At 49.3% G+C, this 14,195-nt stretch overlaps 1 protein-coding gene across 2 annotated transcripts in view; it reads right to left on the bottom strand.

The window, feature by feature from the left end:
- The window catches only part of TBC1D12 (TBC1 domain family member 12), a 118,090-nt gene that overhangs the window by 26,501 nt on the left and 77,394 nt on the right, over positions 1-14,195 (bottom strand). For both annotated transcript variants that reach the window (XM_044299960.1, XM_044299959.1), the window contains 2 exons: positions 10,242-10,313; positions 7,253-7,381 (listed from right to left, as the gene is read on the bottom strand). In XM_044299960.1, coding sequence (XP_044155895.1) covers positions 7,253-7,381; positions 10,242-10,313 — 201 coding nt within the window. The remainder of the gene's footprint in view (positions 1-7,252; positions 7,382-10,241; positions 10,314-14,195) is intronic.

Genomic DNA, 14,195 nt, shown 5'->3' with positions numbered 1-14,195 from the left:
GGCCCAACGCAGCATCCGCTGATGCATGCGTATGCACCCTATAGAACTTTGTGAAAGTGTGCAGAGAGGACCAAGTGGCTGCTTTGCACAACTGTTCAGCCGAGGCCCGATGCCTCTGCGCCCAGGAAGCTCCGACTGCTCTGGTGGAATGAGCAGTGACGCCAAAAGGCGGAGGTCTGCCCTTGGCTCGATAAGCCTCAGACACCGCCAGTTTAATGAAACGGGCAATAGCCACCTTGGAGACCGCCAACCCTTTGCGCGAACCCTCCGGAACCACAAACAGGGAGTCCGTGCGCCGAAAGGACCCGGTGACCTCCAAGTAAATCCTCAACGCCCTGACCACATCCAGACGGTGCAGTTCCCGTTCTCTGGGGTGGGAAGGAGAGGGACAGAGCGACGGAAGGACGATGTCCTCATTGATGTGAAAGGCGGAGACCACCTTTGGCAGGAAAGTCGGGACAGGCCGAAGCACAACCTTATCCTGGTGGAAGATCAGGAAAGGTTCGGAGCAAGAAAGAGCCGCTAACTCCGACACCCGTCGGAGAGACGTGACGGCCACAAGAAAGATGACCTTGCAGGACAGAAGGCGAAGGGAGACCTCCCGTAAAGGCTCGAAGGGGGCTGATTGGAGCGCCGAGAGCACCACATTCAGGTCCCAGGAAGGAGCTGGAGGGCGGTACGGCGGAACAGAGTGAGCCACCCCTTGTAAAAAGGTCTTAATTGGCCCTAGAGGGGCCAGGGGACGCTGGAGAAGAATAGACAGCGCCGAAATCTGACCCTTCAGAGAACTGAGGCACAGCCCCAGGTCCAGACCCAACTGGAGGAAGGACAGGATTGTGGGAAGAGAAAACCGGAGAGGTGGGATGCTCCGGGACTCACAGAACCCCAGATAGGACCTCCAAACCCGATAGTAGATCCTAGAGGATACGGGCTTACGAGCCCGGATCATGGTGCGGACTACGTCCGCGGAGAAACCCCGTCGCGTTAAGACGGCGGTCTCAATAGCCACGCCGTCAAACGTAGCGAGCCTAAATGCTCGTGGAAGATCGGTCCCTGAGAGAGAAGGTCTTCCCTGGAGGGCAGTGGCCACGGTAAGTCTGCCAACAGCAACATTAGGTCGGCGTACCAAGACCGGCGGGGCCAATCCGGGGCGATTAGAATCGCGGGGACGCCCTCTGCCGCGATCCTCCGAAGAACCCGTGGCAGGAGGGGAAAAGGAGGAAAGACGTACAGAAGGGAGAATTCGCGCCACGGAAGGACGAGCGCGTCGGCGCCGTATGCCTTCGGGTCCCGTGCCCTGGCCAGGTATAGGGGGACCTTGTGGTTGAATTTGGAGGCCACGAGGTCCACGTCGGGGCGACCCCAGCGAAGACAAAGGGCTTCGAACACCTCTGGGTGCAGGGACCATTCTCCCGGGTCGATGGTGGACCGGCTGAGGAAATCCGCCGCCCAGTTGTCCACCCCCGGGATGTAAATCGCAGATAAGGCCGGCACGTGCGTCTCCGCCCAGAGGAGAATGAGGGTCACCTCTTGCATCGCTGCAGCGCTGCGAGTGCCTCCCTGATGGTTTATGTATGCCACAGCCGTGGCATTGTCCGATTGGATCCGAACAGGGTGGCCCCTCAGCAGATGGGTCCAGTGTCTGAGGGACAGAAGAATCGCCCTCAGTTCCAGAATATTGATTGGAAGTCTGGACTCCGATAGAGACCAAACGCCCTGGACGGACCGGGGAGGGAAAACCCCCCCCCACCCCTGTAAGCTGGCATCTGTGGTAATCACCAGCCAGTTCAGTGGACGGAAGGACTTCCCCCTTAGAGGGATATGCAACCACCAGCCGAGGGAAGCCCGAGCCAGGGGAGGCAGAAGAAAGGTCCTGTCCAGACTCCTCGGTGATTTGTCCCAGGCCGACAGAATTGCCCTCTGAAAGGTGCGGGATCGGAATTGTGCGAACGGCACCGCTTCGAAACAGGCAACCATCTTTCCCAACAACCGCATGCTGGATCTGAGGGAAGGGCGGTGATGACGGAGGAGACTGCGAACCGACCCGCGAAGGGCCAGACGCTTGTCCGACGGAAGGCGGACCTCCGCCAACTCTGTATCCAGGAGCATCCCCAGGAAGATCAGCCGTCTGGAGGGGGTAAGGGAAGATTTGGGGTGGTTGATAATCCAACCGAACCGCGTCAGGGTCTCCAGAGTGAGTTCCACACTGCGGGATGTCTGAGAGAAGGAGGGTGCCTTGACCAGGATGTCGTCCAAGTATGGGAGAAGAAAAACACTTCTTGAACATAGAAGGGCCAAGACAGGGGCCAGGACCTTGGTGAACACTCGAGGAGCCGTCGCCAGACCAAAGGGAAGGGCGACGAATTGGAAGTGATCGTCCCCCACCGCGAAGCGCAGGAAGCGGTGATGACTTGGAGCAACCGGAACGTGGAGGTATGCATCCTGAATGTCGATTGAGGCCATGAAATCCCCTCTTTCCAGGGAGGCCACTGCGGACCTGAGAGACTCCATCCGGAATCTCTGCAGTCGGAGAAAACGGTTCAGGCGTTTTAGGTCCAAGATCGGACGCACTGAGCCTTCCTTCTTGGGAACCACAAAGAGGTTCGAGTAGAACCCCCTGAACCTTTCCGTCGGAGGCACGGGGGCGACGACACCCTTGTCCATTAGAGAGTGAATGGCCGCGAAGAAGGCGGCCACTCGTACGGGATCTCGCGGAGGACGGGATCGGAAGAAACGGTCTGGCGGAATGGACGCAATTCAATTTTGTATCCGCAAGATACAATCTCGAGCGCCCATGCGTCTGAGATGTGGGCCCGCCATACGTTCCTGAATAGGAGAAGGCGGCCCCCCACCCGGGTGGGTGGGGGCGCACCTTCAGGCAGAGGGCTGCTGGCCTGTGGGAGCCCGTGCAGGCTGGGACTTGCGCCAGGTAGGTTGCGTCCGAAAAAACGGCTTCTTGCGTCTATCCTGGGCTGGGCCAGAGGAAGAAGAACTGGCCGCGGGTCTAGACCCGGTGGGCTTGCGAAAGGACCGAAAATGGGACGAACCAGCGCGACCACGGGGGGCGCCCATTGGCCTGGACTGGGGGAGGTGAGTACTCTTCCCACCCGTGGCCTCTGATATAAGTTCGTCCAGACGGGTTCCGAACAGGCGGGAACCCGTGAATGGTAGGCCGGCCAAAGAGCGTTTGGAAGCGGCGTCCGCCGCCCAAACCTTCAGCCAGAGTTCCCTCCTGACAGAAACTGCCAGGGCAGAGGAACGGGCAATGAGGGCACCCGCATCAAGGGAGGCCTCACAGACGAATTTTCCGGCCTGAACAATTAGTTGGGCTAAGGAACGGAGGTCCTGAACAGGGACGTCCGACCCTAACTCCCGTTCCAGTTGCAAACCCCATTCAGAGACCGCTTTGCCAACCCAGGCGGAGGCAAAGACCGGTCTAAGGGCCGAACCAGAGGCAGTAAATATGGCCTTGGAGAGGGATTCCGTACGACGGTCCTCAACAGACTGGAGGGAAGATCCGTCCTGTACAGGAATAGTAGTGCTTTTGGACAGGCGAGCCACGGGAGGATCAACCTTAGGCGGGGATGTCCACGTGGTCACAGAATCCGCTGGAAAGGGATAACAAATGTCCAGCTTTTTGGGTGTAATAAAGCGGACGTTAGGCCGAGTCCAAGCCTTGGATACCACAGAAGAAAAATCAGCGTGTATGGGAAAAACCTTGGAGGCCTGTTTGGGGCGGAGAAAGGACACGCCGGCCTGTTCAGAGCTGGGGGGGTCATCGTGTAGCTGAAAGGTATCACGGATGCTAGTGACAAGATGCCCCACCGCGGACGCCAATTTGGACGGAAGCTCTGAGTCCATGTCCACGTCCGAATCCGCCAGTTCTCCCTCAGAAAGCGTATCCCTTTGAGAGGATAGACTTGACTGAGCTCGCACGCATGGCGGAGAGAGCGAAGCATCTGGAGAAGATGTGCGCTCAACCCTTGAACGTTTCTGAGTATGCCGGGCCCTGGAAGATTCGCTGGGAGGCAGGGAACCAGTGGGGGCGGCAGAAACGGTAGTCCCAGCGGGTGCGACAGGGATTGTGGCAGCCTGCGGGAGAGGCGGTCTATCCACGAGACGGCCCACTACGTGTGTAAGGCTTTCCACCGCCTGAGACAGAGACCTAGCCCAGTCAGGGGGTTCAGAGGCACCGGGGGGCGCAGCGGGAAGCGGGCCCTGCACCGGGGCCTGACATGCAAGGCAATGCGGCTCAGATTGCCCACGCGGAAAAAGTTCCTTACAGGCGGTACAGGCATGGTACCAGGGTTTGGGGGCACCTGTGGGATCTGACATGCTGAAGTGTGGTTGGACTCTAATATAGAGACCACAAAGGGTTATAGCAGCTATGACCAGGAGGGTTAGGAGAGGGTTAACTGTCCTACCAGTGCCTCAGAAGAACGTCAGGAGATGGCCCAGATCAGCAGCAGCAGAGAAGCAGTGAACAGCAGTGAGCAGCAGAGAGCAGCAGAGAGCGCCCACAGAAGCCGAGCGATGTACACAGGAGGTTAGAGTCCCCCACCGTGTCCCAGCTTCCTGTCAGGAGTGAGGAAGCGCGGGAAACCTCAGCAGAAAGCGCGGGGAACAAGCTCCGCCCCCTCCAGCGCTTGAAATGTCTCCTGTGAAGGACAACGTAGCTCCGCCCCCAAAATGACGCGCGGAAGCCCCGCCCCCCGTTCTCGGCGGGAAGGGGGAGAGAGAGAAGAGAAAAATGGAGTCAGCCCCGATGAGGGGGAGGGGGGGGGAGAAAGATAGCAGCGTGGGGGGGAAAAGCGTGGGGGTGCTGAGGATGCTGCTGTGCTGCATTGTCCTGCAGATGAGCGCTCAGAATGAGCGACCACGGGTGCCCCCCTTACCCAGAGGGGTAGATGCTGCAGATAGGGACGGGGTATGGGCTGGAATAGCCATCTCACCGTGCGACGTCTTCACCCTCAGTCCTTTCCAGCAGGGTCGCCCCTTCAGCCACTGGCACCGCAGTGGCAGGAAGCTGGAAGAGGGGCTTGGCGTGCGGGCGACCCCCTAGCTGGCGGGATGTAGGGGAGCCATTGCTGCCCAGATCCTCCTATTGCTTCTGTGGGGGAGGCAGCAGTGCAGATAAGTTGGCACTGGCGCAGCTCAACCCCGGGAGAGCAGAGAGGTCAAATGAGTCTCTGGTATCCCTAGGAAAAAATAAAATAACAAAATTAGAAGAAAAAGTAAAAATAACAAGGAGAAAACAGCCCTGCAGTAGCAGGGAGTGTCTTGCCTCCTTGGACACTAAGCTAAAACTGGTAGCCTCTATCTCCAGGCTGAGGGTATAGCTGATGGAGGAGGGGCTTAACAGTTTTACTTAGTGTCACGCCTCCTAGGGAGCTGAGCTATACCCAAGGTCTGTGTCCCCCAAGGAAAATGGGCGAGAAATTACTTTTTACTCTAAAGTTTATCTTCATCAATTACTCTCACTCCCATTATTTCTTGGAATATATTGGTGCTATAAAATAAAATATTAAGGATGCTGCTAGACTCTGCTGTATAGATTAACGTTAGTTGGCAGCCAGTACCAGCGATGCCGTATTGTTCCCTGTACTCAACAAGACGTTGAGAACCTTAGTAGAGCAGAGACCCATGCAGGGCTGCAGAATCCAAGCGAGCATTTTTGAGGAGGGAGTTACGTTTTCTGGAAATGCCAGCATTGATGAGTTCCCCTTTTAATAACAGATTACAGATGTGTGGGTTTCCTCCAGTTTCCTCCCACACACCTACATACTGAGAGGGAACTTGGGCTACTTTCATATTTGCTTTGTTAATTCCGGTTTTGAGATCTGGCAGAGGACCTCAATACTGGAATTAAACGGATCCGTTTTGATTTTGCACATCAGGATGCGGTTGTGTGAAATCAAAAAACAGAAATAAATGGATCCATTAAAAGTCAATGGGCTACGGATCCTGTTTTTTAGGTTCCATAAAAAAATGGACCAGTCACCATTGACTTACATTGTTTTCAGTGCTGGATCATTTCCACCCCCCAACCATACCCCACCGTTTTTTGTGACCAGACACAAACCCGCAGCTTGCAACGGTTTTGTGTCCGGTCACAAAACGGAATGCTGTCCGAACGGAAGACACCCTGAACGGATCACTTTCCATTCAGAATGCATGAGGACTAAATGGAAACGTTGCAGAGGATCTTAATACTGGAAAACAACGCTGCAAGTGTGAGAGTAGCCTTAGACTGTGAGCCCCTCTGGTGACCGCTTGATGCAAATGTCTGTAAAGCGTTGCTGAATATGGCAGTGCTATATAAATACGTAAAATAAATAAAATAAACGAACGGACCCCTTTACGTTTCTAAGGAGCAAATAAAATTAAAATAAGTGTGCAGTATACTACTGCAGTTCAATTCACAAACCACAACGCATGGAATTAATCCTGACGTTATATCGCTGGCACTTAAAGGGGTTGTCTCACTTCAGTAAATGGCACTTATCCTGTAAGCAAAGTTAATACAAGGCACCTACTAATGTATTGTGATTGTCCATATTGCCTCCTTTGCTGGCTTGATTCATGTTTCCATCACATTATATATACACTGCTCATTTCCAGGGGTTACTACCACCCTGCAATCCAGCAGTGGAGGCCGTGCTTGCACATTATAGGAAAAAAGAGCCAACGTTCCTGGTAGGTGGGACCATGGGAGATCTCATAGGCAGATCGCTATCCAGCCACCTCATATCTGTGCTGCAGCGGGGCAGAGAGGATGGCGCTTTCTCCTATAGTGTGCAAGCACAGCCACCGCTGCTGGATTACAGGGTGGTTGTTACCACTGGAGACGAGCAGCGGATAATGTGATGGAAAAATGAATCAAGGCAGCATAGGAGGCAATATGTATAATCATATTACATTAGTAAGTGCCTTGTATTAACTTTGTCTACATGATGAATGCCATTCACTGAAGTGAAACAACCCCTTTACTCCATGAGGCACATAGACATAAAATGAAAATAATATTTCAATGTTGTAGTTGGACTATTGATAAATGTGTCACAAGCTTCATTCAGATTAAAAACGTATTCGCAATCAGAGAAAAAATAAATAAAAAAGTTCCTCGGAATCACATTGTATCCTAGTAAAAGGCTCTTTTATCAACGCTGCCAACTCAGGAAGCCAAAAAGCCCGCTATGAAGAATGGCCCTGTGAGCCTGTATCACATGATGGAGATATCGGTATGGCGTACCATGCTGTGATCTACCCGGAAGAAGGCCAGCTGGCATGGCTTATTGAGAAGATTTGCAAAGGCTATGAATGCATCAGCTTCTTCCAAGTTCAGAATGAGCACTGCTGCGATGAAGGACATGCCCTGGACCTGCACAGGGGAGAAATGAACAGAACAGGTCCATTAATAAACTACTACGTCATACTAGCCCAAGAGTCCAGCTGCACAGGGATTATGTAACCTCCCCAATGGACAGAAATGATGATGTGTACTGTAAGCGGATGCATGTGTCCCATCGACACTCATGAGAAACTGCTTAATATAACCCAGCACACGTAACATCTGTGCAGCAAACGCACTGCCGGCTGCCTATCAGGAGGACAGCACTAAACTGTAATGGGTCAAGGGGTGCCGCTTAATATCGTGGAGGCTCCATTCATTGCAGTCTAGAGGGTTGAGTCTGAAGCATGAAATTAAAGCAGCAATTATCTTCTCCATAAAAGTTTTCATCGGGGACAGCTTCCAGTAGAAATATGCTGGTCCAGAAATAATATCTGCACCCAGTGACTGTAGACTAGGATTATGAACCAACTAATTGCCACGTAACTCAGAGAATCCAATGGTTTTAACTATCTACGCATCGGACTCGCAGCGCGAGTAAGCAGCAGCACCCGTCCTGACCTCCCAGCACCGATAGGGTCGCATAGCATTATATCGATTTATGATGCTATGTAACCCTTAGGGTTCTAAGATGTACTAGATAACACTGACATAATGTTGTCCGTGTTATCCAATACATTTCAGAACTGTAAGGGTTACATAGCCTCATGAATCAATATAACACAATGCGGCCCCGTCACTGCTGGGAGATCAGGACAGGAGCGGTCCTTATACTCACGCTGCGAGTCTGATGCGTGGAACTCGAGCGACTGAAAAGGGCCTAAGTGTGCCATTATAAAGATGTGCTACATGCCACCCCCAACGGCATGAATGAGTGTGGTTTATTCACATTAAAGATACTGCCTAGACTGTCTCACCCACAATACTTATGTAGTTCACTGCAAACTACCACCTGCTGTTATCAGCCATTTCAGGCTTAGGCTGCCTGTAAATGTAACATTAAAGCATATTTGTCATTACAAATAATTTTTCAGAATAAGCTGTAATTTGTGTACATGAGGAGTAACACGATATCTGCTTACTTGCATATGGCATTTAGCACCAGTGTTTGCCTTCTGCAGGCTCCATCTCCATTTGTCAGTTTTCCCTGAGCTCAAAGAGGTAGGGACTAGCTGCTATGATGTCTCCCATACACTGCCCACAAAAGAAGAGATCCTGAACCCTTATGGGAGCATGAAGGACACTATACATGGATAGTGAGCAGTGTACTTGTGAAGCCAGCACTGTTGTGAGATAGTAAAATAATTACTGTCTCTCTCACTGCAGATCTCCCCCTTTTTTTTTTTTTTTACATTAATCATGGCATAACCTCTTTAATTATCCAAAATGAATCAATCTGTTGGGTACTATACAGGAGTGACATCTATGTAAATTAGAGCATTATGTTGGGATCAAAAACCTTGGGAGTGATCAAATGCACAGAACACTGGTTACATGGGAATGAGTTAATAGGAGTAAGAAAACTGGGTGAAGGTGGTGTTACCTGGAGTGGGGAATACATATGGCAAGACCAGAGGTCGCAATAACACCTGTACAAGCCTCATAGACGCTTGTTAAGGCCATTTTACTGCCTGGAAAAAGTCCAAGGTGTGCCAATACGCCTAAGGCCCCATGCACACGGCCGTGTGCGGGCCGTGGAACCGCGGCCTGGAACCCTCCTGAGAGCAGGAGCGCACGGCGTCACTGGTTGCTATGACGTCGTGCGCTCCCTGCTGCCGGCACAGTACAGTAATACACTGGTATAGATCATACCAGTGTATTACTGTATTGCGGCGGCAGCAGGGAGCGCACGGAGTCATAGCAACCAGTGACGCCGTGCGCTCCTGCTCTCAGGAGGGATCCAGGCCGCGGTTCCACGGCCCGCACACGGCCGTGAAACACGGCCGTGTGCATGGGGCCTTAGACTTTTTCCTGACATTCAGCAGCGTAGGGCGGTGCTGTGAACAGAACGGGCAGCGCTGTGATGCGGCCTGTGCCCACAATAACCAATAACAAAGCGCCCTTACAACAAGCAGCTTTGTTATCGGTTAATTTGGGTGGCTGCCAGAGCGATACAGTGCCCCTGCAGCAGGGGGAGCTGGAAAGAGGAGGTGCAAGCTCCCCGGAGAGCCAGGACCAATGCGAAGACCATGGTTCACACCACCACTATTTATTGCTGTTGTTCTGCTCATCTAACAGAGTAGAACAACAAAAATAATGGAAGTGCTGGATCAGGCACGTGAGGTTGAGTTTGAGTTTTTGTCATAAGTTCAATGTACACAAAAAACGTATACATTAATGGAAGTCTCAAACAGACGCCATACTGTGGCATCTGTCACTATACAGTTCCATTGTAAAGAAAAAAAATCTATATTTATTTTGCAGGACTCTGCAGGATAGGAAAGCGTAGCGTACCATGCTATTGCATCCTGCAAAATCCAGCAAAAAAATAAATAAAAAATAAAACACGTAGGCCAACAAGAGGTATGCTTGTAACGTCAAATGAAACAGCCAAAAAGTTCAGAATTAAAGGTGTTGTCCAGTATTCTGATATTGACAACTTATCCTCAGGATAGGCCATCAATATCAGATTGGTGGTGCACCCCCAGCTGATCAGCCGTTCCAGAGTAGGTCTAGAACCGGAACTATACAACTCCATCCATTATGTAGTGGACAGAGTCAGTTACTGCGGTACTGGGAGCAGGCCTGCGGTAACTGGCTGCGTCCAATCCACAATGTATGGAGCTGTGTAGCTCCAGCACAGGGATAAATTAATGGCAGCAGAGCCAACAGAGTGAAGACTAACGCTTACAATGTAACGCAATGCATAATAGTAGACAGTTCGACATACATAACCAACATCTGGTCTGTAACACGTGTAGGCCCCCAGCACGCTGTGCAGCAAGTCATGATACGGTCCCCCCTGCAACCAGAAATAAAAAAACGGTCAGTACGCCATTTTCCTTTTTTTGTATATATAGAAGTGCAGAAGCATAAACACAAAGCACTACACAAGAACTGACTACTGAGACATCCTCAGGATGGGTGTGGATTTGTCAGCGGGAATACGTCTGTTCTCAGCGCCTGAATACAAAGAACTTGGCAAAATGGGTTTACACGCTGATAAAGGTCAGCTCTCGTTACAGCTGCCGCATGAGGCTGCATGGCGCAGATAACCTTACACAGTGAATTTACCTTTTGTCTGCCAGTAACACTGAATAAACACGAGAACCTAAGAATTAAAAGGGTTCCTGTGGTTTAGGAAAACCTGGCTTTCTTCCAAAAATACCTAAAAATAAATAAAATAAATACTGTAGCAGCGCAGCACATCTCCCCACAGGTTACGTGCGATACTGCAGCTCTGCCCTATTCACTTCAGTGCAGCAAAGTACAATACCAGACCTAACCCATGGACAGATGGGGTGGGGTTCTCTTTTAATCCTGGACAACCCCTTTGAATATAGGATTGTGTGGTGCTATGGCTTTTCTTTTGATTTAAGATGATTTACTAATTTTTGAAGTGTTTGAGTAAGAAAAAAAACAAAAAACCTTGATTAAAAAAGTATAGGTCGGTGAAGGCAGGGTGGCTCAGTGGTTAGCACTGGTGCCTTGCAGCGCCGGGGCCCTGATTTCAAATCTGACCAAGGACAACATCTGCATGGAGTTTGTATGTTTGTGTAGGCTTCCACCCACACTCCATAGACATACTGATAGGGAAAATCAGCCCTAAGGGCTCATGCACACGACAGTATTTTGCGTTCAGTATACTGGCCGGTTTTTTAGTTCAGTATGCGGTACATATACTGAACCATTCATTTCAATGGTTCAGCAAAAAATACTGAAGTGTCCCTGTGTGCATTCCATTTCAGTATTTCCGTATCGTGAAAAGATAGAACATGTCCTATTCTTGCCCGCAAATCACGGTGCTTGGCTCCATTCAAGTCAATGGGTCCGCCCAAAAAAACGGAACACATACGGAAATGCATCCGTATGTCTTCGGTATCCGTTCCGTTTTTGCTGAACCATCTAATGAAAATGTTATGCCCAGCCCAATTTTTTCTATGTAATTACTGTATACTGTATATGGCATACGGAAAAACGGAACGGAAAAATGGAAAGCAAACGGAAACAAAAGACGGAACAAAGGATCCGTAAAAAACGGATTGCAAAACACTGAAAAAGCCATACTGTCGTTTGCATGAGCCCTAAAACATACAGGGTCTGATGGACTCTCCTGGACAATCTATCATTCTTTACAATAGGGAGGTGGGTGCCCCACACCACACTGTTCCTTTTGGTAGACTGGCACAATGCCTCATTTTCCCAACCCTCCAGACTGGGGGCGATGTGTAAACTGAGACTGAAAATGGTGTAAGGTAACTACACTACTACCTTTAAAGGTGTTACAAGGTTTAAACATATTCCATATCCACATAACAAGTGATCATTGGGGATCCGAATACCGTTCCCACCCCCTTATGAACAGAGAGGCAATCAAACACGTGTGCTGCTGCTCCACTCGTCTCTATGGAACTGCCAAGAACAGCACTCTGCCGTTTCATATTCCTACAGAGATAAATGGCGCCGCAGTGCACATGCTCAACTGCCATTTCGTTCACGCTAAAGGACCTCTATTCTCATGATCGAGGGGGCCCACTGGTCGGATCCCCACTGATTAGACTCTTATCCCTTATCCTATTAATGGGGTAAATTTAAAACTTTGGACAAGCCCTTTAATGTGACGTTTTACAGTCTTTATAATTATGTAAGCAAATTAGCTCTTCTCCAGAATAAAGAAAGCTTTCTGTCTAGTGCCAGGTCATGTCCGACCCATTACAGAAGTAGAAGTCATGACCTGGCTGATGCCTCTTGACATGCTTCAAGACTCTGTACTGGGCCACATAGGACTTAAAGAGTAGCTACCTACAGCTGGCACCCAGCAGCGTTTTCTTCTTTCTGGAGGAGACAATTTACATGCTTTATCCCTACACTAGCTGGATCTCCTCCAGCCTTCCCAAGAGCAGGTACAGCCAGACAGCAACAAATAGCCTTTTGTACTAATCCGTTTTTATTTTCTGATTACAGATTTTTTTTAATTCTATTTTTTTAACATGATTATGGGGGCGGCCATCTTGCCTGAGCTGAATTTCTTTACAGCAGCCAAATGGCCCATAGACACAATGGACAGGAGGGGACTCATTTTAAGGGTCCATTCACATGTCCGCAAACAGGTCCACATCCGTTCCGCAATATTGGGACCCATTCATTCTCAATGGGGAAGGAATGGATGCGGAGAGCATACTAAGTGCAATTCCGCATCCGCATTTCCAAAGCGCGGCCCCGAACTTTTGTGCTTCGGCCCCGAACTTCCGGGCCGCGGTTCCTCAAAAAAAAATAGAACATGGGCAGTTCTATGGGGGGTGCCGGCAGGGTGTATTGCAGATCTGCAATACACTACTGACGTGTGAATGGATCCTCATAGGATTTTTAGGAGTTTTCTAGGCATGCTCCGTGATCAGAGGTGAATCTTGTGTTAACTACAGTCGGGTCCATAATTATTGGGACCTCGACACAATTCTAACACTTTGGGCTCTATACACCACCACAATGGATGTAAAATGAAACGAACAAGATGTGCTTTAACTGCAGACTGTCAGCTTTAATTTGAAGGTATTTACATCCAAATCAGGTGAACGGTGCAGGAATTACAACAGTTTGCATATGTGCCTCCACTTGTTAAGGGTCCAAAAGTAATGGGACAAAATAATAATCATAAAATCAAACTTTCACTTTTTAATACTTGGTTGCAAATCCTTTGCAGTCAATTACAGCCTGAAGTCTGGAACGCATAGACAAAACCAGACGCTGGGATTCATCCCTGGTGATGCTCTGCCAGGCCTCTACTGCAACTGTCTTCAGTTCCTGCTTGTTCTTGGGGCATTCTCCCTTCAGCTTTGTCTTCAGCAAGTGAAATGCATGCTCAATCGGATTCAGGTCCGGTGATTGACTTGGCCATTGCATAACATTCCACTTCTTTCTCTTAAAAATCTCTTTGGTTGCTTTTGCAGTATGCTTTGGGTCATTGTCCATCTGCACTGTGAAGCGCCGTCCCATGAGTTCTGAAGCATTTGGCTGAATATGAGCAGATAATATTGCCCGAAACACTTCAGAATTCATCCTGCTGCTTTTGTCAGCAGTCACATCATCAATAAATACCGTATTTTTCGCCCTATAAGACGCAAAAATGTCCAGACAAGAAACAAAGAAGATCTTCGAGTTTGGATCCCTGATGCCGCAGGGGTTAAATTCAGAGATCGACATTTTTGGTTTCCTTTAGGGGAGGTGGGTAGGACCACATGGTTAGTCGGCGTTGGGCTCTATAGCAACACGCTGACTTTCCCTGCGCTCCTCCCCCCCTCTCTATATCACGTAAATTTGTTCAAGACCCATAAACCTGAGATCCATCTACAAGATTGTCATTATTCCATTACTGCATATCCATGTCTGACTTATTTCTATTTTTCGTATCCTGATATTTTATTTTTGATATTGCTATTTTTATGTCTATTTTATTTCATTTTTATTTTTTTCATTTTTAATTACTATTCTATTTTTACTTTCATTCTTATTCCCACTTCATTTTATTGTTATTGGCATTTTTTTTTTTTTTTTTGGTATACAAAAAGATTTTTATTTTAATAAATCTTCAGATTTTTATATCCCGTATTATATATTATATATTATGTATATGTTGCCTACTAATTATGGTACATGCATGTTAATACCCTTTTTGGATCTATGAAAA

The sequence above is a fragment of the Bufo gargarizans genome, chromosome 6 (assembly GCF_014858855.1).
Source record: "Bufo gargarizans isolate SCDJY-AF-19 chromosome 6, ASM1485885v1, whole genome shotgun sequence".
Taxonomy (NCBI): domain Eukaryota; kingdom Metazoa; phylum Chordata; class Amphibia; order Anura; family Bufonidae; genus Bufo; species Bufo gargarizans.
Note: the sequence above shows the minus strand (reverse complement) of the source record. Positions and strands in the feature narration are given on the sequence as shown.